Here is a 23,929-nt window from a genome sequence, read left to right as displayed (position 1 = left end):
ATGCTCATTATTTCAGTTAGGTTACCAATGTAAGTACCCATTCCATTTTTGTAAAGCATATATATCTGAACAGAAAAAACTTTACATACAATTTAAAAGTATTCACAGATCTTTTTATGCCCATCTATAGATCCTACTGAGAGGTCACAAATCTCAAGTTATACAGCTTTGTTGTAAATGGCTTATAATTATTTTTTCATCTATGTTATTATAACTCAACTAAAATCTTTTCTGAGAGTAAAATAGATACACATATGTTAAAGACATACAATGTGTAAGTTAGACTTCTATACTGATTAGCTAAATATTTAAAATATTAGTTTACCCTTTCCATTCTCGTAACAGGCTGTTAATGATTCCCTTTAGTACTGTCTTCTGAATGTCTTGAGGCTGTAGGCAAAAGAAAACAGTAAGGTAATCAGGATTACCTATTTAGGTGACGTTTATATGTTAAATATATTTACAGACCTGCTTCAATAGTTAAAATCAGACTTGATGACTCAGGACTGACACTTACAGTAGTACTGATTTTACATTTAAGAACTCTAGAGAACATTAATGACGTAAGATTACAATGAGAATATCCCTGGTATGTGTAGTGTACCATGCATCTAGTGTAACATGCACACACATATATGGTGGTGGCTGATGACCAACAGAATTTTTATATAACTGGAAAACAATTTCACTTTCCTTGACCTGACAGGATAGACTAATGAACATGAATCCAAGAGTAACACGTTTACTAATACAATATTACCATTCTAGTTTAATAATCCAAATACTAAAAATCTTATTTACTATCAAACATCCCAAGAATAAATGAAAATAAAATACATCTAGATAATACTTTATAACAGGATAGAAGCTTCATTAACATGAAACTTCAAATAATCAGTAAAATTTGTGTCATGTTATATGAAAGAGGCAAATGTCAATAAGCATGTATTATGCTTTTATTTAAAACCACAACCATTACTTCTAAGACATGTCTATCAGCACTCATTCAGCCTAGCTCTTACGTCATATACACATATATGTATATATTTAATATAGCATTCCTTTCTCTTCCTCTGCTTACAGTAACCCTGCTCACCCAGAAAGTACCCCTGCTCAACCACTTAGTGTTTGCCCCTGAGCAACAAAAGCTGCAGGAGAAAAATCAAACAAATGTGCTGACTGGATATACTTCAAGTTTATGACCACAAATCTCAAAAGGACACTCAATACCACTGACAGTCCCACAACACTTCTATAGTTCACTTACTTCTCTACACTTCAAGACAACTGTATTTCAAACCTCCTTATTCCTCAAATCTGTAACATCTCCTTCGCAGCATAATTCCCAGCTATAACCTTGCTACACACTTCAGTGAAAAAACAGATGCACCCAGATAACAGATTCACTGTCCCAATGTAAATTCTGCCAATTTGCCTGCAACTACACTTGACCAAGGCCAACCCCTTCATTTGAGTCCTACATCCCATCCCCTCTCATAACCTTGTCAAGGACATGGTTATTAAAGTTTTTTCTTCTCTCCCCTGTATCATCCATTTCTCCCTCTCTACTAAAACATTCCTATCAGTATAACAACACAGACTAACATCACTGGCACTGATTTGCCATTCTTCTCCACTTTGCTCTATGCCCTCAGAGGCCAATTCTGAAGGACTATATCAACTAGACTCCTTTGCCTTCTGACTGGGTTCAGTTAATAGAAAGCACTAGCAGAAAAGAAGACAGAGTGAAGTTGGGGTACTTGTTCCCTCAGGTCCCCACCTGCAGGGTCACCATGGGATGGTTGTCATGGGTTGGCTGTGTCCCTAGAGTGAAAGTCCCATCTCCTGTAAAGCAGCCCTCTAACCCACAGTTCATCTCTAGATTCTCCCCTGGGCACTGTGCTCTCCTTATGGTCTCACTTACTCTGCCAACAACTTTGTAAATAATCCAATTTACCTATCTGAGTGTGTTGTCTGTTTACTACCAGGACCCTGACTGATGTACTGCCTTTATTTAAAACATCTCGTTTGGGCCATCTTCTAGCTACCACCTCATTTCTCTGCTTCCCTTCATAGTGAAAGTTCTCAAGAATCATCTGTACTATCTCTTCTCATTGTCTGTCAACTCATTCCAAATAGGCTTATTAAAGTCTTATTAGACTCTTATTAAAGTCATCAATTATCTATAGCTTATGAAAGATAATGGTCAATTCTCTGAGACAAAATGTCTCAGCAACATTTGACAAGGTAGACTACTTTTCTTCTTTAAACACTTTGATCTCTCCTTTGCAAATGCCTTATCCATCTAATTAAATGGCAACAGCAACCACTCAGTTTCCTGTCTTTCTTGCCTTTGAGTGCCACATCCAATGTACTGGAAGTTTTACTAGCTCTACTCCATAATACATGAGTCTGAACATTTCTATTTTCATGGCCAAAATTGCTAATCCAAATATCAACTTTTGCTTCAACTACTACAATGCCTTCCTAACTCCTTTCTCTTGACACACTACAGACCATTTTCTGCTAAGTATCTAGAGAGATCTTTCTTAACTATAAACGATCCCTGCTTAAAACACTCAATGACTTTCCATTACAATATAACTAAACTCACATGGCCATATGCAGTCTCATTTCTTAACAACCTAGTCTTCTCCTTTCTCCCTAATCACCAAGCTTTAGTCTCATAAGCCTTATTTCTGAATTTGCCAATGATGTTCCCTTCTCAGGGCCTTTTTATTAGCTGCCACTTCTGTTAGTGTGCTGCTCTCACAGATTTTCTCATGGTTTGAATTATTTCCATCAAGACCTCAGTTGTTGCCTTACAGAGGCCCTCCCTGAGCTTCCTAGCTAAAAGCAACCACTAATCACTCCTTATTACATTGCCCTATCTTCTCGAAGCACTTGTCAGTATCTGAAATTATATTTCTTCACATTTGTTTCCACATTTATTTTCTATCTGTAACCTGCCCCCAATAGAAATTAGAATATAAGCTACTTAGAGCTTTATATGACATGCATTTTTGTTTAACAGTGTATCTCCAATGCCAAGACAATACATACTCACTGACTAGCTGCTCAACTCTTTGCATACTTAGGTTGAATCCTTCCAAGGTGCAAATAAAAAATCAACCTCTTCTGTATAACCTTCCCAACTCCAGGGATTTCTCTCTCATCTGATCATCTGTAGTATTTACTTTCCTAAAGGCTGTATCTTCTGAAGTTAGTAACAATAATTTCAACTTCTTTTGGGTTAGAAGGTGTCTGGTATATATTCTATATACCCTTACTTTCAATCTTTTTAGGTATCTCGTGTGCTTAGCATGGAATACAATTTTTAAAAATTCAAAGTGATAGTCTTTTCTAACCAGTGAGTTTAGTGCATTTATATTTGTTGTTCAATTACTTATTCCTGTATTTGGACTTGTTTCTGCAATCTTACTTTTTGTTTTCTGTTTAACTCACTTTTTAATGCTTCTTTTTCCCATTTCCCTACTCTCCAGTTAAGAAAGTTATTTGTTCCATTTGTACTGTTTTAGAGGTTACTTTCAACTTCTTATTAGTAATAGTTAACAAGCCTAAGTTAATATCCTACTCTTTCTTTAGAGCATCTTAGAATACTTTTAATTCCAATAAGTTTCCCCTACTTACGTGCTGTTATTCTCCCCATCTTTTGGCTTTTTCTTCTTAATCACACACATTAGACATCAATTTTATGCAAGCATTTTAAATACAGTTGACCCTTGAGCAACATGAGAGTTAGGAATGCTGACCCCCAATGCAGTAGAAAAATCCATGTATAACTTTTGACTCCCCCAAAACTTAACTATCAATAGCTACTGTTGATCAGAACCTCATCAATAATATGGTCTATTAACACATATTTTATATGTATTAGGTATTACACACTGAATTCTTATGATAAAATAGAGAAAATACAATGTCATTAAGAAAATCACAAGAGAAAATATATTTACTATTTGTTAAGTAGAAGCAGATCATCATAAAGGTCTTTATCCTCATTATTTTCACACTGAGTAGGCTAAGGAGGAGGCTGAAGAGGAGGAGTTGGTCTTGCTGTCTCAGACATGGCAGAGGCAGAATAAAATCTGTGTATGAGTGAACTCACGCAGTTCAAACCCATGATGTTTAAGGGTCAACTGTATTTATGAATTTCTTTTTCATCATTCTTTCTTATATCTCAGATACCTCTTCTCTCTAAAATATATCTTTTAAAGTTTAAGTATATGTCTGTTGGTGGTAAAGGCAGTTTTTGTTCATTATAAATATCTTAAAGTCACCCACATTCTTGAAAGTCAGTTTCTCTGGCTACATCAATCAATGTTTATATTCTTTTCTTTTAGTATTTTGAAAATATTACTTCAGGTTTTTGGCTCCCAGATTGCTGTGGAGCCAGTAATTTTCCTTTATGAATGACTTGTCTTTTCCCTTTGATTACTTATAAGGTATCTTTATTACAATGTTCCAATTTCACGACTGTGTCTGCATTTCTTTTATCTTGCTTAGTATATACTGTGTTTCCCCTGTTATTTGTGGATTCACATCTTACATCAGTTATGGAAAACTCCCAGGTATTAAATATACCCCCATTCTTTCTGTGCCATAATTTTTAGACTCAAAATACAATGAAGTTTAGTCTTTCTTATTCCATCCTCTATATATCTTTATTATTTTTATAGTTTATCTCTTTTCCCCTTTGAGTTCTACTCTGAGAAATTTCTTCACTTCTACCTTCCAGTTTGCTAATTCTTTTTCCAGCAGTCTCCAATCTGCTGTTTAATCTATTAATTTCTCTACTTCTAAAAATTTATTTGGTATCAAAGATATTTTAGATAGTCTCATTGTTCATAATCTCAATATCTGTAACAGCCATTCTGACTGGTGTGAGATGTTATGTCATTGTGGTTTTGGTTTGCAATTCTCTAATGATCAGTAATGCTGAGCATTTCTTCATATGCTGGTTGGACTCATGTTTGTCTTCTTTTGAAGTGTCTGCTCATGTCCTTTGCCTACTTTTTAATGAAGTTGTTTGCTTTTGCTTATTAATTTATTTCAGTTCTGGATATTAGACCTCTGTTGGATGCATAGTTTGCAAATATTTTCTCCTATTCTGCAGGTTGTTTACTTACTGTGTTGATAGTTTCTTTTGCTGTGCAGAAGCTCTTCAGTTTAATTAGGTCACATTAATCAATTATTGCTTTTGTCGCAATTGCTTTTGGCATCTTTATCATGAAATCCTTGCTAGGGCCTATGTCCAGAATATTTCCTAGGTTATCTTCCAGGCTTTTTATACTTTCAGTTTTTACATTAAAGTCTTTACTTTGTCTTGAGTTGATTTTTGTATATGGTGAAAGAAATGGGTCCACTTTCAATCTTTTACATATAGCTAGCAAGTTATCCCAGCACTATTTATTGAACAGGGAATCTTTTCCCTATTGCTTTTGTGGACTCTGTCAAAGATCAGATGGTTGTAGGTGTGTGTCATTAGTTCTAGGCTCTCTATTCTGTTTCATTGGTCTATGTCTGTTTCTGAACCAGTACCATGTTGTTTTGGTTGCTGTGGCTTGCAGTATAGTTTGAAGCCAGGTAATGTGATGCCTCCAGTTTTGTTCTCTTTTTTTAGGATTGCCTTGGCTAATCAAACTCTTTTTTGGTTTCATACGAATTTTAAAACAGTTTTCTTTCCAAATTCTGTGAAGAATGCCATGGTAGTTTGATTGGAATAGCACTGAAACTGTAAATTGCTTTGGGCAGTATGGCCACTTTAATGATACTTATTCTTCCTATCCTTGAGCATGGAATGTTTTTCCATTTGTTTGTTCATCTCTAATTTCTTTGAGCAGTGTTTTGTAATTCTCATTGTTAATGCTCTTTTACCTCACTGGTTAGCAATACTCATAGGTATTTTATTCTTTTTGTGGCTATTGTGAGTGGAGCTGCGTTCTTGATTTTGCTCTCAGCTTAGATGTTGGTGTATAGAAAAGCTACTGATTTTTGTATACTGATTTTGTATTCAGAAACTTTGCTGAAATTGTTCTTCATATCTAGGAGCTTTTGGGCAGAGGGTATGGGGTTTTCTAGGTATAGAATAATAGCATCTGCAAACATTTGACTTCCTCCCTTCCTATTTTGATGCCTTTCTATTTCTTTCTCTTGCCTAACTGCTCTGGCTAGGACTTCCAGTACTATGTTGAATAGGAATGGTGAGAGTGTGCATCCTTGTCTTGTGCTGGTTCTCAAGAGGAAGACTTGTAGCTTTTGCTTATTCAGTATGACGTTGGCTGTGGGTTTGTCACAGATGATTTCTATTATTTTGAGGTATGTTCCTTCAATGCCTAGTTGTTGAGGGTTTTTAACATGCAGGGAAGCTGAATTTTATCAAAAGCCTTTTCTACATCTATTGAGATAATCATGTGGTTTTTGTGTTTAGTTCTGTTATGTGATGAATCACATTTATTGATATGTGTAGGAAGAACCAACCTTGCATGCTAGGGATAATGCTTACTTGATCATGGTGGATTCGCTTGTTCATGTGCTTTTAGATTCAGTTTGCTAGTATTTTCCTGAGGATTTTTGCATCAATGTTTATCAAGGATATTGGCCTGAAGTTTTCTTCGTGTGTGTGTGTGCACGTGTGTGTGTGTGTGTCTGCCACACACAAAAGATATCAAGATGATGCTGGCCTCACAGAATGAGTTAGGGAAGAGTCCCTCCTCTTCAATTTTTTGGAATAGTTTCAGTAGAAATGGTGCCAGCTCTTTGTACATCTGGTAGAATTCAGCTGTGAACCCACTTGGTTCTGGGCTTTTTTTTGCGGGGGGGTTGGTAAGCTGTTTCTTACTGAATCAATTTTAGAGCTCATTATTGGTCTGTTCAGGGTCTCCATTTCTTCCTGGTTCCATCTTCGGATGGAACTCCTTCAGTTCAACTCTGATTTTGGTTATTTGCCTTGTGTTAGTTTTGGGGTCAGTTTGTGCTTGTTTCTATAGATTTTCTAGGTGTGATATTATGTTTATTTGAGATCTTTCTAACATTTTGATGTAGGCGTTTAGATCTATAAAATTTCCTTTCACAGTGCTTTAGCTGGGTCCGAGATTTTGGTATGTTGTATCTTTGTTCTCATTAGTTTCAATACATTTCTTGATTTCTGCTTTAATTTCACTGCTTACCCAAAAGTCATTCAGGAGCACACTGTTTTAATTTCCTTATAATTGTATGCTTTTGAGTGGTTTTCTCAGTATGGATTTCTATTTTTATTGTGCAATGGTGGTTGGTATGAATTCATTTTTTTAAAGTTTGCTGAGAATTGTTTTATGGTTGTGTGGTCAATCTTTAAGGATGTGGCCTGTAAAGTTCAGAAGAATGTGTATTCTGTTGTTTTGGGGTGAAGAGTTCTGTAGATACCTGTTAGGTCCATTTGGTCAAATGACAAGTTCAGGTCCCATGTGTCTTTGTTAGTTTCTTCCTCAATCATCTAATATTGTCAGTGGGGTGTTGAAGTCTCCCACTATTATTGTGTGGTTATCTAAGTCTCTTTGTAGATCTCTAAGAAGTTCCTTTATAAATCTAGGTGCTCCTGTATTAGGTACATATATATTTGGGATAGTTAAGTCTTCTTGTTAAACTGAACTCTATACCATTATGTAATGCTGTTGTCTTGATTATTGTTGGTTTAAAAGTCTGCTTTGTCTGAAATTGCAATAACAATCGCTGCTCTTTTTTCTTTTCTATTGTTCTTGCTAGAGCTTTCTCTGTTGCTTTACTTTGAGCCTATGGATGTTATTGTATGTGAGATAGGTCTCTTGAAGACAGCATATAGTTTGGTCTTTCTTCTTACCCAACTTGCTACTCTGTGCCTTTTAATTAGGCATTTAGCCTTTTTACATTCCTCTCATCATGTTGTTAAGTTGGTTATTATGCAGACTTGATTTTGTGCTTGCTTTACAGTGTCAATGGTTTATGTGCTTAAGTGTGTTTTTGTGGTGGCCAGTAACAGTCTTTCCTTTCCATATTTAGCACTCCCTTAAGGATCTCTCGTAAGGCAGGTTTGGTGGTAACGAATTCCCTTAGCATTTACTTATCAGAAAAGTATCTTATTTCTCCTTCAATTATGAAGCTTTGTTTGGCTGTATACGAAATTTTTGGTTGGAATATCTTTTTGTTAAGAATGCTGAATATAGGCTCCCAATCTCTTCTGTCTCGTAGGGTTTCCGCCCAAAGGTCTGCTGTTAGCCTGATAGGGTTCCCACTGGAGGTGATCTGCTCTTTCTCTGGAGCTACCTTTAACATTTTTTCATTCATTTTGACTTTGGAGAATCTGAGGACTGTGTGTTTTGGGGATGGTCATCTTGTATATTGCAGGGGTTCTCTGAATTTCCTGAATTTGAATGTTGGCTTCTCTAGTGAGGCTGGGGAAATTTTTATGGATGATATCCTCAAATGTGTTTTCCAAATTGCTTGCTTTTTCTCCCTCTCTTTCCGAGATGTCAATGAGTTGTAGATTTGGTCTCTTTACATAATCCCATATTTCTTGTAGCCTTTGTTCATTCTTCTTTATTTTTTATTTTTGTCTGACTGAGTTATTTAGGAGAATCAGTCTTTGAGCTCTGAAATTCTTTAGCTTGGTCAATTCTGTTGTTAACATTTGCAACTGTACTCTGATTTCTTTTTCTTTTTTTTGAGACAGTGTCTAACTCTGTTGTTCAGGCTACAGTGTGGTGGCATAATGATAGCTCACTGCAGTTTTTAACTCCTGGGCTTAAGCGATCCTCCCACTAAAGCCTCCCAAGTACCTGGGACTATAAGCATGCACAACTACACCCAGCTAACTTTAAAACATTTTTTTTGTAAAGATGGGGTAAAATTTGTGAAGTGAATTTTTCAGCTCTGTCACATCAATTTGGTTCTTTCTTAAAACAGTCATTTCATCTTTTATCTCCTGTATTATTTTATTGTATTCTTCAGATTCCTTATATTGGGCTTCTACTTTCTCCTGAATCTCAATGATCTTTGTTCCTGTCCACGTTCTGAATTCTACTTCTGTCATTTCAGCCATAAGAACCATTGCTGGGGAACTAGTGTGGTCATTTGGAGGTGAGAAGACACTGCCTTTTTGAGTTGCTAGAGTTCTTGTGCTGTTTCTTTCTCATCTGAGTGGGTTGACGTTCCTTCAGTTTCTGGAGCTGCTATCCTTTGAATGGGATTTTTTTTTTTTTTTTTTTGCTTTTATCTTCTTTGATGCATTTCTGGGTTTGATTGTGGCATAAAGTGGGTTCAGTTGAATGGCTCTGTTTCTGGAAAATTTTAGTGGGCCAAGGCTCAGCTCAGCACTCCTGGGTTGCATGCTCTAACTCTGGGGGGTGCTGGTACCGAGCCCCTGGCTTTGTTCTCTGGCCCCTCTAGGTTAGGAACCTGCAGTGCCAAAAGGGCTGAGGTTTTCTTGGTCCACTGGCAATAACATTCTGATAAGTGGTGTCAGACAAAACAATTCACTGGGGTGGTGGCAGTTGGATCCATGCTCGCTTGCAGGTGCCAGCAGCCACTCAGAGCCACGTGGTGGGATGCACACACATCTGCTGAGGCAAGGTACTAGTGGGAGTGGACTTGTGGCACTGCTCCATGCTCTTGAGCTGGCAGCAGTGGTGGTGCGGTAGGTGTGGGGTGCTGGTGGAGGGCAGGAATGCTGGACTCTGTGCACATGCATTTGCACCAGCACTGGTGGCAGCATGGGGGTGGTGGCGGGGCAAGTTGCTAGTGTCTGTGTGCATGTTTGCAGCAGCAATGGTGGAATGACTGGGTGCCCGCATGCCAGTGGGGGCAGCAGTGTGTACTCCTGCAGCAGTAGCATGGTGGGGTACTCACACACACTGGTGGGGAGAAGTGAGGTCCACTCACTCACAAACCTTGGCAAAGCAGTGGGAATGTGGCTGTGGACAAATGCATGCTGGTAAAGCTGCGGAGGGGAGGTTGTGGTGGGGGGAAGTTGCAGGTAGGCTGGTATGTGTTGGCGGGGGCCACTCTGCTGGACCCTATGATGGTCAGGAGTGGTCTGCTGGTGAAGGGGCTATGCCCCAGGAAGTACCCTGGTTGGGCATCGAGGGTGCACTGCAAGTGAGTGTGGCCAAGCTGGGGCCTTGAGAGAGGTCAGCTGTCAGGGGGACACTGAGATTGGTCTGGCACCATCTCACAGGCAAGAATACCCTACTCTGTCCAGGTCTGACAGTCATCTCAAGGCTAAAGTCTCCTAGAGGAGCATGGTGTGCCTTGAGGGATGGGCATCCCTGGCCATGCTCCACTACAGATGTTCTCATACCAAACCATCTGGGCACCACACAGGGTGGAGTCCTACCCCTCCTACAGGTGTTAGCAGTTCACCCTGCCAGCTCAAGTGTCTATGGGAGTCATAGAATCTCCTGTTGCCAGGATTCCAGAGGTCCATGATAAGAGCGGCTACTCCTTGCCTGTTCAACTCACCCTTTCCACAAGAGTTGCTGGGGGTCGTGAATGAGTCGCATTACTTGGTAGCCCCACCCAGGCTTCCCAGCTCCCTTCAGCCCAGCTTCTGTGTCCTCCATCTGTCCAATTTCAATGCCTTCTCTCTGAAGATCTGCTTGGAGTGTGCCAGTCTTCCTGATGTCCAGTCTCTCCGTGGCAGATGTTCCTCCTGGCTGCATCTAGTTGGCCATCTTGGCTCTAAATCTCCATTACTGTTATTCTTAATAGACTTTTAAGACTAGCTTCTTTCAATTAGTAGTATGTATTTAAGGTTTCTCCATGTCTTTTTGTGACTTAGTATCTCATTTCTTCTTACCACTGAATAATTTCCATGATATGGAATGTACCACAGTTTATCCCTTCACCTATGGAAGGACATTTTTGGTAATTATTAATAAGGCTGCTGTAACCATTTGTGTGCAGGTTTTTGGATGAACATAAATTGTTAACTCATTTGGGTAAATACATATGAGTGTAAGTGAGGGATCATATGGTAAGCCTATGTTTAGCTTTGTAAAACAAATGAAAATACAACCTATCAAAATTTGTGAGATACAGCAAAAGCAGTGATTAGGGGGAAATGTACAGCACTGAATGAATATATTAGCAAAAAAATCTGAAATCAATCATTTAAGTGTCCACCTTAAGAAACTAAAACAAAAGAGCAAATTAAATCCAAGGTAAGCAGAAAACAAGATAAAAAATTAGAAGAGAAGTCAATGAAACTTAAAAAAGGGAACAGGGAAAATCAACACAACCAAATGCTAATTTTTTGGAAGAGATCAATAAAAGTGATAAGCCTCTAGCCAGACTAATCACAAAAGGAAGTGAGAAAACACTAATTACTAAATGAAAGATAATTCTCACACTGATTCTATAGACATTAAAAGGATAATTTATGACTATTATGAACAACTCTGTGCTCACAAATTTGATAACCTAGATATGTTCCTGAAAAATCTACCGAAATTAATATAAGGAGAAACAGATAATCTGAAAAAGCCTGTGTTTAATAAAGGAACCAAATCAATAATTGTTAACCTTCTAAAACAGAAAGCACCAGGCCCAGATGGCTTTAACGGTACATTCTACTAAATATTTAAGAAATAAATGATACCAATTCTTTACAATTTCTTCCAGAAAACAGAAGCAGAGAGAATACTAAGTCCGTGAGGCCAGCATTAACCTAATACTCAAAAGAGATATTACAAGAAAGGAAAAGTATAGACCAATACCTGCTATGAACATAAATGCAAAAAATTCCTCAACAAAATATTAGCAAATTGAACCAAAAATATACAAAAAGAATTATACAACACAACCAAGTGCGATTTATTTCAGGTTATGCAAGTCTGGTTCAACACTCAAAAATCAACTAATGTAATTCATCACATCAACAAGCTAAAAAAGAAAAATCATGTGATCATAGCAACAGATGCAAAAGAAGCAGTTGATGAAATCCAACACCCATTCATGATAAAAATTATCAGTGAACAAGAAATATAGGAGAACTTCCTCAACTTGATAAAGAACATCTAAAAAAAAACCCCTACAGCTAACATCGTAATTAATGGTGAGAAACTAGATGATCCAGGTTCATTTTGTACTTTCCCTGCCTTGGTCTTAGAATTAGCCATTTCTCTAGGGAGCTGTGGTTCTTTTAGTATGAAATGGTATTTAGAAACCAAGATCAGTAAGTGAAGTGCTCAGTATAGTGAAGGGATGTTACTGCTGTAGGTCCTTTCAGTGCACAGGGCTAGAACATACACACTCGCATGTACTACATGTATCTACATCTATTAAAAACCATGAGATCATTACAATGCCTCCAATTCTAATTCAATTCCAAGAATGGTTTTCAGCCTCCCTCATCCCATATTTATATCTCCCTTTTCTAAAATGAGAAACTTGACTCCTAGCAACATTGATATATTTACTCATTTGTTTACTTCAACAATACATAGAATGTAATTTCAGAATTCTTTGTCTATACCCCTGAGGGGGGGGAAAAACCCAAACTACTAAAAGTTAAAGATTTGTTTACAGTCTTTGTGTGTGTGTTTTTTAAGTATTTAGATCTAGGATTATATAGTTAAAAGTACTAAGTATAAAAGTTCTTTAGTGAGTTTTGGAAAATATGGTTATACTATTCATTCAAAATACAGTTAGGTTTATTTTCTGTTTGTATTCCATTTTATGTTTTTTTCCTCATATCTGTATATTTAATTTTTTAACGTATATAACACATTAATATTCCAAGTCAAAAGAACTCAGAGAGGACTGGTCCATGCTGGGGTAGGCTGAGTGGCTGTTAGGTGGCCTGTGTCATGGGGCCTCAGGCCAACCATGGCCAAGCCCTTGGTGCACAGGCAGCATGGTATGTGCTCCAACCGTAGCTGTGTCAGCATGTTATGATGGCATCCAGTAGCAACCTGGCTACCAGAATCCCCAATAGTAAAGAGAAATACTCAAGGCTCTGCAGCACAGATGATGGCTACATTGACCTTCAGTCTAAGGAAAGCCCTCCCAGCCAGTCTCGGTGACTGACACCTATAATTCCAACACTTTGGGAGGCCAAGGCAGGAGGACTGTTTGAGGCCAGGAGTCTGAGACCAGCCTGGGCAACATAGTGAGATAAGGGATAATTATCTTATACTTTATACTTCTCTCTACCTTCATGTTCCAGTGGAAGACCTTGGTAAAATCAAGTATCAGTGTGGGTCCATCTGCAATATTTTTTACTTTCTTTCTTACTGACAGCAACCAGGAATTTTTTAAGCCACAGAGCAAGTGTCCAAAATGTAAACACCTTCTCTGTTTACCAATTCTTGGCCAGCTCTGATTTGTTTCACCAATAGGTTGTTCAGCATATAACTGGGTCATTCTGGCCTTTGTAGATTAAGATGTTTTGTATATTATCCCTTTAAGAATTGGACTTTTGGCTGTTTCCTAATAAAAAATGTAGGGAAGTGGTTATTATTAAAATTTACACCCTATTTCTAGCACCTTGTATTATGATGTCATTCTGCTGAAGATTGTTAAGACTCAGCCTGGATCCCTCGAGGACTAGATGCTTTAGGTTGATTCTGTTTCCTAGTTTGCAAAAAACGACTTAAATTCAAAAGAAATTAAAATGTCAAAAAAAAATGAAGTTCAGAGAAGTGTACCTAGGAATGGAATTGTTGGGTTACAGAATATGCATATGCTTCATGTTAGTAGATCATGCCAAGTATTTTTCCAAAGTGGTTGTACCAATTTATACTTACATCATCAAGGGATGAAAGTTCCAACTGTTCCACAATATTGCCAATACTTAGTAAGGTTTTTGAAACAATTTTATTAATTTTGATGGATGTGTAATGTTATTTTCATTTCTTCAATGACAAAGAATGTTTATATTTATAGAGAAGTACTCAGATTGGGAATAAGACAAAGAGGTCTGCTATTACTTCTTTTATTCACAATTGTGAAAGAGGTCCCAGTGAATGCAAATACATACATACATCCATATAAGATACAGGATTAGAAGGAGATAAAACTCTCCTTTTTCACAAATGACAAGATTGTATACACAGAAAATCCAAGTTAATTTACTGATGTACTATTAGAATTAATGGATGAATATAGCAAAGTACAGTTGACTCTCGAATACAGGTTTGAACTGTGCAAGCCTGCTTATCTACGTATTTTCTTTCACCTCTGCCACCTGAGACAGCAAGACCGACCCCTTCTCTTCCTTAGCCTACTGAATAAGGATAGACCTTTATGATAGTCCACTTGCACTTAACAGACAGTAAATATATTTTATCTTCCTTATTTTTTTCTTAATAACATTGCTTTTTCCTTACTTTATTGTAAGAATACAGTATATAATACATATAACATAAAATATATGTTAATTGACTGTTTATGTTATCAGTAAGACTTCTGGTCAACAATAGGCTATTAGTAGTTAAGCTTCTGGGGAGTCAAAAGTTATGCACAGATTTTTTTGTTTACTGCATAGGGGGTTAGCGCCCCTAACTCTCGCATTGTTCAAGGGTCAACTGTATTTAGATAAAGATAAACATATGAAAGTATTTCCATATATTAAGTCACAATTGGAAAATAAAATCATAATAGCATCAAAAAACATGAAGTACCTAGAAATACATGTAATGAGAAATGTGTAACACCTCTACCCAGAAAACTACAAAACATTACCAAGAGAAATTAAAGACGACCTAGGTACCTAAAAGGATACAGTATGCTTATGGATTGAAAAGATGTCAATTTTTCACAAACTGATCTATAGTAGTAGGGTTCTCAAAATGTGGTCCCTGGGTCAGGAGCATCAATATATCCTGGGAACTTGTTACAAATGAAAATTCTTGGGCTTCACCCAAGACCTACTGAATCTGAAATTCTGTATTTTAACAAGACCTTCTTGTGATTCTGATACAGGCTAATGTTTAAGAACCACTGATCTACAGATTCAGCGCAATTCCAATATAATTAAGTAACTCACTTCCTTTTGCTGAGTAAGTAAAGCATGATTTTAGCAAGTCTTTCTAAAAAAGGACTGGATATAAAAGTACTTGCTGCTTAATTCATAATTAAAAAATGAAAGAATAAAATAATCTAACTGAGAATTCCAGCTACATTTACTATAAAATTGTATCAGAATTTCTAAAGTAATTATGTTATAAGGAGATTTTTATAATATTTGTGTGGCTGCTTTTGAAATACAGAAGAGACAGAATAATATTACTTGCATGTCATAATACTTACAGTATTAAGTAAGGTATCATACACAGCATTCACAAATTTAGCATTAATCCCAGAGTCTTCAATGGTGTTAAATGAGGCAGTGGCATCTTTCTGCAAATTCAATTTAAGAATTAAGTATATTCAACATTTTGAAGACTATTCTTAGTATAATTTGAATCATACTATTCCTTCATAATTTCGACTATTTTTTAGTCTGACAATAAAAACTTTAAGGCAAAATTTCTGAAAATAAAAAGAAATGTACAAAGATTATTTTAATAACTTTCTTTTTTAAAACTGAAGGTATGGAGTTAAACATGAACATTAGAGCAAGTAAAAACAATATTTAAGGGCTGGGCACAGTGGCTTATATCTGTAATCCCAGTGTTTTGGGAGGCTGACATGGGAGGGGTCACCTGAGGTCAGGAGTTCAAGACCAGCCTGGCCAACATGGTGAAACCCCGTTTCTACTAAAAATACAAAAATTAGCCAGGTGTGGCAGCAGGCACCTGTAATCCCAGCTACTCAGGAGGCTAAGGCACAAGAATTGTGTGAACCCAGGAGGCGGAGGTTGCAGTGAGCTGAGATTGCACCACTGCATTCCAGCCTGGGCAACAGGGTGAGACTCCATCTCAAAACAAAACAAAACAACCTCCCCCTCAAAAAAAAAACCCGTATACTTATATAGTATGTGTAATATTACATAATTGTATGTACTGTATAATTTCTGAAATCAATACATATATATGCATGTTTAAATCAATATTGGGTATAAATGAGGTAAATTTATCATTTCTGGAAAATTTAAAACTAAAAGTTAAATGAAAAATGTGTTTTATGTATAATTACCTTAAATGCAGCATTTAATTCTGGGAAAGAATCAAATGTTGTTAGATAAAAATCATGTACTGCTTTCCAATCTCCTGATGACTTAACTTTTTCTACATCTTCCCTAAAATGAAAACATACATTAACCATATATATATAGAAATATTATTCAGATAAACTAGCACTACTTTTTAAATAAATGTCACCAAGTATGCAATATGAAATACTGAAACCAAATAAAGAAATATGTCCCAGTTAATATAGTTTATGGATTTATAATTCTTAATTGGATTAAGATATTAATCCAGCTTTAACTTTCCCATTTACTTATTTTTAAAAAAGATCATTCTTAACATGTCTCTTTCAATTATCACTCTTTCCTTCCCTTCATAGCTAAACTTTTGGAGACTTTGTTTACATTCTGTCTTTATCATTCCCATTTAGTCCTTCAAATATGCATCTGGAGATTTTGAATGGTGACATAACTTTTATAGTATGTGTCACATCATAAATGAACTCTTATTTTTAAAAATGGTAACAGTCTATTATTTAATTACCACCTTTATCTCTTTTTGTTTTGACTCATAGACTCTTACTTAGCATTTCCTTTATTTTGCTACAGCCTATCTAACTCTTACCTGTTATTCATACATTTGTTTTCTTTCACCTTCAACTTGAGACATAAAGTCTTTTGAGGTCCTCTTGGCTAACACCTTATAATGATCCAAAAGTTAAATTAATTTCTCAAATAAATAAATTATGTAAAGTGCTGACATGCAGATGATTATACATTTACATATAATAGTGAGCTGAAACTTACTGAAAGTCTTTCATAGTTTTGGGCTGGATAGGAAGAATAGGTTCTGGAAGGACTGGGGCCTTCATTTCGGATGATAATGCATCCATAGATACACGCTGTTTTTGTCTAACATCAAGGCAAATTGGTGGTTGGTCTCTCACTGTGAAGTATAAAAAGACATTCAAAATAATGAATCATTAAACTTCCAAATTATAAAATACCAAGATTAATTCAACCTCAACAGAAAATAAATGAATTATTTTGTATTACATTCACTTTGAGATTAAAGAAAAATCAACCATAGTGAAGGACATTTACTGGAGGGCTTATTCCCCCACTCCCCCACTTCACTCACAACACATATTAGGCTGTATCTTACATTGATGTGTATACTTAATATAGAGCTTCTTCCCTTTTTCCCTTCCCCCTCAAAATTGTCTGTTAATGTAATTTAGCCTTTCTTTCCTCTCCCCTCTTCCCAAAAGTCATCTTTCAGGGAATATTTCAATGTATGATTATTGTAGATATATAATAAAAATCAGGTAGACTGATTCTTTCAACTTTATACTTCTTTTAAAAAAGTTTTACCCATTCCAGTTCTTCTGCCATTTCAGGTAAATTTGAAAATAATCTTATCCATATCAACAACAAAGAACTTATGGGAATTTTGACAGGAAATGCATGAAATTCCTTTTTGTATCAACTTGGGGAGAACTTGTGTATCAATTTGGGGAAAACTGGCATCTTTACTAGAATAAGCGTTCTAATCCATGAACACAGTATGCCTTTACACTTACTCAGATCTTAATTTCTTTCACCAGCATGGTATAATTCTAAGCATACATATTCTGTAATGTTTGCTAGATTTAAACCTTTTATTCTTTTTTAAGTGATTACAAATGATATGTATTTTTACATTAGTGTCCATGTGTTCATTGTTAGCATAAAGAAATATAACTGACTTCTGTATGTTTATCTTGTATTCTTCAACCTTACTGAATTCACTTATCAATTCTAGGAAGGTTTATTTTTGAGATTTCATGGTTTGTTTTTTTTTTTTTTTTTGCATAGACAATCATGCCATCTGCAAATAGGGACAGTCTTATTCCTTATTTTCTAATCTGTATGTCTTTTTTCTTCTTTTTGTCTTCTTGTATTGGCTAAAATTTGCAGCACTGAGAAGAATGAGTTAGAGCAAACATCCTTGCATTATTCTCACTCTTAAATGGGAAAGCACTAAATATTTAGCCATTAAGAAAAAGGGTAAGCTTTACCAATAAAAGGGTACTCCCTCTGATTCTTAGCATGTTGAATAAGAGTGCTAAGAGCAGACATCCTTGCCTTGTTCCCACACTTAAGGTAAAAGCACTCAGTCTTTCACAATTACATAAAGCGTTAATTGCAGGTCTTCTCTAGATGCTGTTTATCAAGTAAAGGAAAAAGTCTCTTTCCTATTTTTCTGGGAGTTTTAATTTTTTTCATTATGAATAGGTGTTGGATTTTGTCAAGTTATTTTACTGCATGGAATCATTCTTAAGCATGTTAGTATGGCGGATTACATTAATTGATATTTTTAAAACTGAACCATCTAGCATCCCTGGAGTGACCTTTTGGTAATGGTGTATAACTCTTTTTATATATTGCTGAATTTTATTTGCTAATACTTTATTAAGGACTTCTGCCATCTATATTCATGAAGGATATCGGTCTATAGTCTATAAATTTTTTTTTTTTTAACTATCGTCATCTGGTTTTGTTACCAATGTAATACCAGCTGTGTAAAATGAAAAATAAATGTTCCCTTTTCATCTGTTTTCTGGTAGAGATTGTAGAGAAATGGTGTTCATTCTTTAAACATTTGCCAGAATTCTGTGTGACCACCCGGACGTGAATATTCTTTTTTTAAAGTTTTAAAACTAGAAATCAATTTCCTTAGTGGTTATAGAACTATGCAAATTAACTATTTCAAACTAGATGAGCTGCAACAGCTTTTGTTTTTTGAGGAATTGGTCCATTTCATCTGTAATTTATGTGTGTAGAGTTGTTTGTAGTATTCCCTTATTATCTTTTCTGACGTTGATAGGGTCTGTTGTAATATCTCCTATTTCATTTATGATACTGATAATCTACCTTTTTATGTCAGTTTTATTGATCTTATCAAAGAGCCATCTCTTTGTTTCATTTTCTCAATTTTTGTTTTCAGTTTCACTGATTTTATCTTTATATTTCCTCCTTCCTGCTTACTTTGGGCTGATATTCTCTTCTTTTCCTAGGTCCATCAGCTAAAGGCTTAGATATTTGTTTTGAAAATTTCCCCCTTTTCTAATGTATGCATGACTGCTATAAATTTCCCTCTCAGCACTGCTATAGCAGTATCCCACAACTTTTGATATGTTGTATCATATTTTTATTTTCATTCCATCCCATCCATTTTTTAACCTCCCTTAAGACTTCATCTTTGACCAATGAATTATTTGGAAGTTGTTTAATTTCCAAGTATTTTGGAGATGCTTCTGTTATTTTCTGTTACTGATTTCTAATTTGACTAGTCAGAAAACACACTTTACATTATCTCAATTCTTTAAAATTTCAGTTGTTTTATGGCCCAGAATATGATCCATTTTGCTATATGTCCCATTGGCACTTGAAATGCCATGTGTATTCTGTTGTTGGGTAGAGCGTGCTATAAATGTGCTGTTGGTTGATGGTGGCACTGAGTTACTCTATATACTTATTGATTTTCTAGATAGTTCCATCAAATATACACTTACAGTTGGAGCCTTCAATACCTAACTGTGGATTCTTCTGTTTCTGCATTCAGGTCTACCAGTTTCCCCCCGCAGTTTTTACAGCTCTGCTGTTTGGTGTGTACATACTTGTGATCACTACATATTTTGAGTGATTATCCCTTTTATCATTATATAATGTTCCTCTCTATCTCCATGAATTTTCTTTATTCTAAGTCCACTTTATCTGATATTAATGCAGTCATTTCTGTTTCCTTCAATCGATGTTTGCATAAAATGTCTTCCTCTATCCATTTACTTAAAACTTGCTTATACTGTTATATTTGAAGCGAATTTCTTATAAATAGAATACAGTTGGGTCATGTTTTTTGTTCACTCTGACAATATCTTTTATTTAGACTATTTACATTTAACGTAATTTTTAATAAGGTAGAGCTTAAGTCTATGATTTTATTTTCTATTTGTTCTCTCTGCTTGTTACTTTTCCTGCCTTTCTGCAGGTTAAACATTTTTTAGAATTCTCTTTTGATTTATATATAGTGTTTCTGAGAGGTTTCTCTAGATATTACATTACATATAATAATTTCTCACATGCTACTCACATCGTCATTTTACCAGTTGGAATGAAGTGCAGAAATCCTACCTCCTTTACCTTCCCCTGTTTATAATTTTCTTTTTGTGTGTGTGACAGGGTCTTGCTCTTTCACTCAGGATGGGGTGTGGTGGTGTGACCATGGCTAACTGCAGCCTCAAACACCTGGGCTCAAGTGATTTTCCTATGTCAGCCTCCTGAGTAGCTAGGACTACAGGCATGCACCAAAAGCCTGACTAATTTTTAAAATTTTTATGGAGACAAAGTCTCACTATGTTCCTCAAGCTGGTCTCAAACTCTTGGCCTCAAGCCATCCTCCTGTCTTGGCCTCCCAAAACACTGGGGTTACAGGTGTGAGTCACTGAACTCAGCCATAATTTTCTTTTTTCCTTTACATACATTTAGAACCACACCCGTGTTACAATTTTTGTTTCAACTACCAATTATAATTTAGAAAACATAAGAGAAGTCTACTGTATTTATCCATACTTTTGTTTATCACCTTCTTTCCCCTTTCCTCATATCTCAAGTTTCCTTCTTTTGTTTCCTTTCTGTTTAGAGAACTCCTTTATTCTTTTAGAGTAAATGTAGTGGCAACAAATTCTTAGTTTTTCTTCATCTGAAAATGTCTTGATTTCCCTTCCTTGCATTCCTGAAAAATATTTTCACCAAGTGTAGCATTCTACAGTGACAGTCCTTTTAGCATTTGAAAAATTTAGTGGCATATCCTTCTGGCGGCCTCTGTGGTTACTGATGATAAATCTGTTATTTCAATGCCTTATTTTTTTTTTTTAGGGACCGCAACAGGTGCTTGGTGAGGGCCTTCTTGCTAACAGGGACTCTGCAGAATCCTAAGGGGGTGCAGGGCATCACATGGTGAGGGGGCTGAGTATGCTAGCTCGAATATCTAATCCTCTTCTTATAAAGCCACCAGTCCTATTCCCATGATAACCCATGAATCCATTAACCCATGAATGGATTAATCTATTCATAAGAGCAGAGCCCTCATGACCCAATTACCACTTAAAGGTCTCGCCTCTCAATACAGCTACACTGGGGATTATATTTCAACACGAATTTTGGTGGAAACAAATACTCAAACTACAGCATCTTCCTTAATGTGTCATTTTTTCCTGGCTGCTTTGAAGATCTTTTTGTTGGTATTAAGTTTTGACAGGTTTAATTATGATGCTTCTTGCTGTGGATTTCTTTGGATTTCTTCTGAATGAGGTTTGTTTAGCTTCTTGAATCTGCAGGTTTATGTCTTTCACCAAATGTAGAAAATTTTCAGTCATGACTTGGTTACTTTTTCAGCGCTACTGTCTTTTCCTCTCCTTCTGGGACGCTGATAATAGGATTGTTAACACCTTTTGTTATAGTATATGGGGTCCCTGAGACTGTTGATTTTTCAGTCTATTTTCTATTGTTAAGACTAGATAATTTCTATTGTTCTGTCTTCCAGTTCATTGATTCCTGTCCCCTTCATTCTGTTGTTGAGCCCATCTACAAAGCTTTTTACTGTGATTGTTGTATTTTCTCAAGTATTAAGACTTCTAAAACAATAGAATGATTAATATCTTATAAATTTTAAGGTCTACAATAATGAAATATACACATATAATTTAATTCTACTGTAATGTAATCGGGATATATTTTCAACTATGCAAACACAGGGATATCGATAGTCACAAAAGTAACATAGCTAATAAGGTCTTCCTTCCTTCTTTACCTACCCTCCTATCCAAGCATCTATCCTTGGCTCTACCATCAACTTCAACAAGCAAAGATAAATTTCATTAGTGTGGGGGTTTATATTAAACTTCCATATTAGAAGATAGTATAAACATGCTCTTTTTTTTTTAATACAACAGCAGTGGTTTCCAAACTTACTGTAAATCAGAATAACCTGGAAAGCTTGTTAAAACATGGCTACTGGGCCCTCCCCAAACTTTGTGATTCAGTAGGTCTGGAGTGGGGCACAAGAATTTGTATTTTTATTATTATACTTTAAGTTCTGGAATACATGTGCAGAATGTGCAGGTTTGTTACATAGGTATACATTTGGTATACCTATGTATACCATGGTAGTTTCCTGTACCCATCAACTCATCATCTACATTACATATTTCTCCTAATGCTATCCCTCCCCTAGCCCCAACCCACTGACAGGCCCCAGTGTGTGATGTTCCCCTCCCTGTGTACATGTGTTCTCATTGTTCAACTCCCACTTATGAGTGAGAACATGTGGTGTTCGGTTTTCTGTTCCTGTGATAGTTTGCTGAGAATAATGCTTTCCAGCTTCATCCATGTCCCTGCAAAGGACATGAACTCATCCTTATTCATGGCTGCACAGTATTACATGGTGCATATGTGCCATACTTTCTTTATCCAGTCTATCACTGATGGGCATTTGGGTTGGTTCCCAGTCTTTGCTATTGCGAATAGTGCTGTAATAAACATATGTGTATAGAATTATTTATCATCCTTTGGGTGGTAAAGGGATAAAACCCAGTAATGGGATTGCTAGGCTAAATGCTATTTCTGGTTCTAGATCCTTGAGGAATCGCCACACCGTCTTCCACAATGGTTGAACTAATTTACACTCCCACCAACAATGTAAAAGTATTCCTATGTCTCCACATCCTCTCCAGCATCTATTTCCTGACTTTTTACTGATTGCCATTCTAACTGGCATGAGATGGTATCTCATTGTGGTTTTGATTTGCATTTCTCTAATGACCAGTGATAATGAACTTTTTTTCATATGTTTGTTGGCTGTATAAAGGTCTTCTTTTGGAAAGTCACTGTTCATATCCTTTGCCCACTTTTTGATGGGGTTGTTTTTTTCTTGTAAATCTGTTTAACTTCCTTGTAGATTCTGGATATTAGCCCTTTGTCAGATGGATAGATTGTAAACATTTTCTGTCATTCTGTAGGTTGTCTCTTCACCCCCATGATAGTTTCTTTTACTGTTTAGAAGCTCTTTAGTTTAATTAGATGCCATTTGTCAATTTTGGCTTTTGTTGCCATTGCTTTTGGTGTTTTAGTCATGAAGTCTTTGCCCATACCTATGTCCTGAATTGTATTGTCTAGGTTTTCTTCTAGGGTTTTTATGGTATTAGGTTTTATGTTTAAGTTTTTAATCCATCTTGAGTTAATTTTTGTATGAGATGTAAGGAAGGGGTCCAGTTTCAGTTTTCTGCATATGGCTAACCAGTTTCCCCAACACCATTTATTAAACAGGGAATCCTTGCCCCATTGCTTGTTTTTGTCAGGTTTGTCAAAGATCAGATTATTGTATATGTGTGGCATTATTTCTGAGGTCTCTATTCTGTTCCATTGGTTTATATATCTGTTTTGGTACTAGTACCAGGCTGTTCTAGTTACTGCAGCCTTGTAGTTTGAAGTCAGGAAGCATGATGCTTCCAGCTTTGTTCTTTTTGTTTAGGATTGTCTTGACTATATGGGCTTTTTGGTTCCATATGAAATGTAAAGTAGTTTTTTCTAATTCTGTGAAGAAAGTCAATGGTAGCTTGATGGGACAGCATTGAATCTATAAATTACTTTGGGCAGTATGACCATTTTCACGATATTGATTCTTCCTATCCATCGGCACGGAATGTTTTTCCATTTGTTTGTGTTCTCTCTTCTTCCCTTGAGCAGTGATTTGTAGTTCTCCTTGAAGAGGTCCTTCACATC

The 23,929-nt window shown here is 36.2% G+C and overlaps 1 protein-coding gene across 7 annotated transcripts in view; it reads right to left on the bottom strand.

The window, feature by feature from the left end:
• HECTD2 (HECT domain E3 ubiquitin protein ligase 2) overlaps positions 1-23,929 on the bottom strand; it is a 95,257-nt gene that overhangs the window by 36,964 nt on the left and 34,364 nt on the right. For 6 of the 7 annotated variants that reach the window (XM_015147680.3, XM_015147678.3, XM_077946750.1 and 3 more), the window contains 4 exons: positions 16,913-17,051; positions 16,114-16,216; positions 15,286-15,375; positions 326-390 (listed from right to left, as the gene is read on the bottom strand). In XM_015147680.3, the coding sequence (XP_015003166.2) occupies positions 326-390; positions 15,286-15,375; positions 16,114-16,216; positions 16,913-16,998 (344 nt within the window). In that variant the 5' untranslated portion in view covers positions 16,999-17,051. Of the gene's footprint in view, positions 1-325; positions 391-15,162; positions 15,376-16,113; positions 16,217-16,912; positions 17,052-23,929 lie in introns of those variants that run through there. The other variant, XM_077946752.1, reaches the window with a different exon arrangement.

The sequence above is a fragment of the Macaca mulatta genome, chromosome 9, assembly GCF_049350105.2.
Source record: "Macaca mulatta isolate MMU2019108-1 chromosome 9, T2T-MMU8v2.0, whole genome shotgun sequence".
NCBI lineage: Eukaryota > Metazoa > Chordata > Mammalia > Primates > Cercopithecidae > Macaca > Macaca mulatta.
Note: the sequence above shows the minus strand (reverse complement) of the source record. Positions and strands in the feature narration are given on the sequence as shown.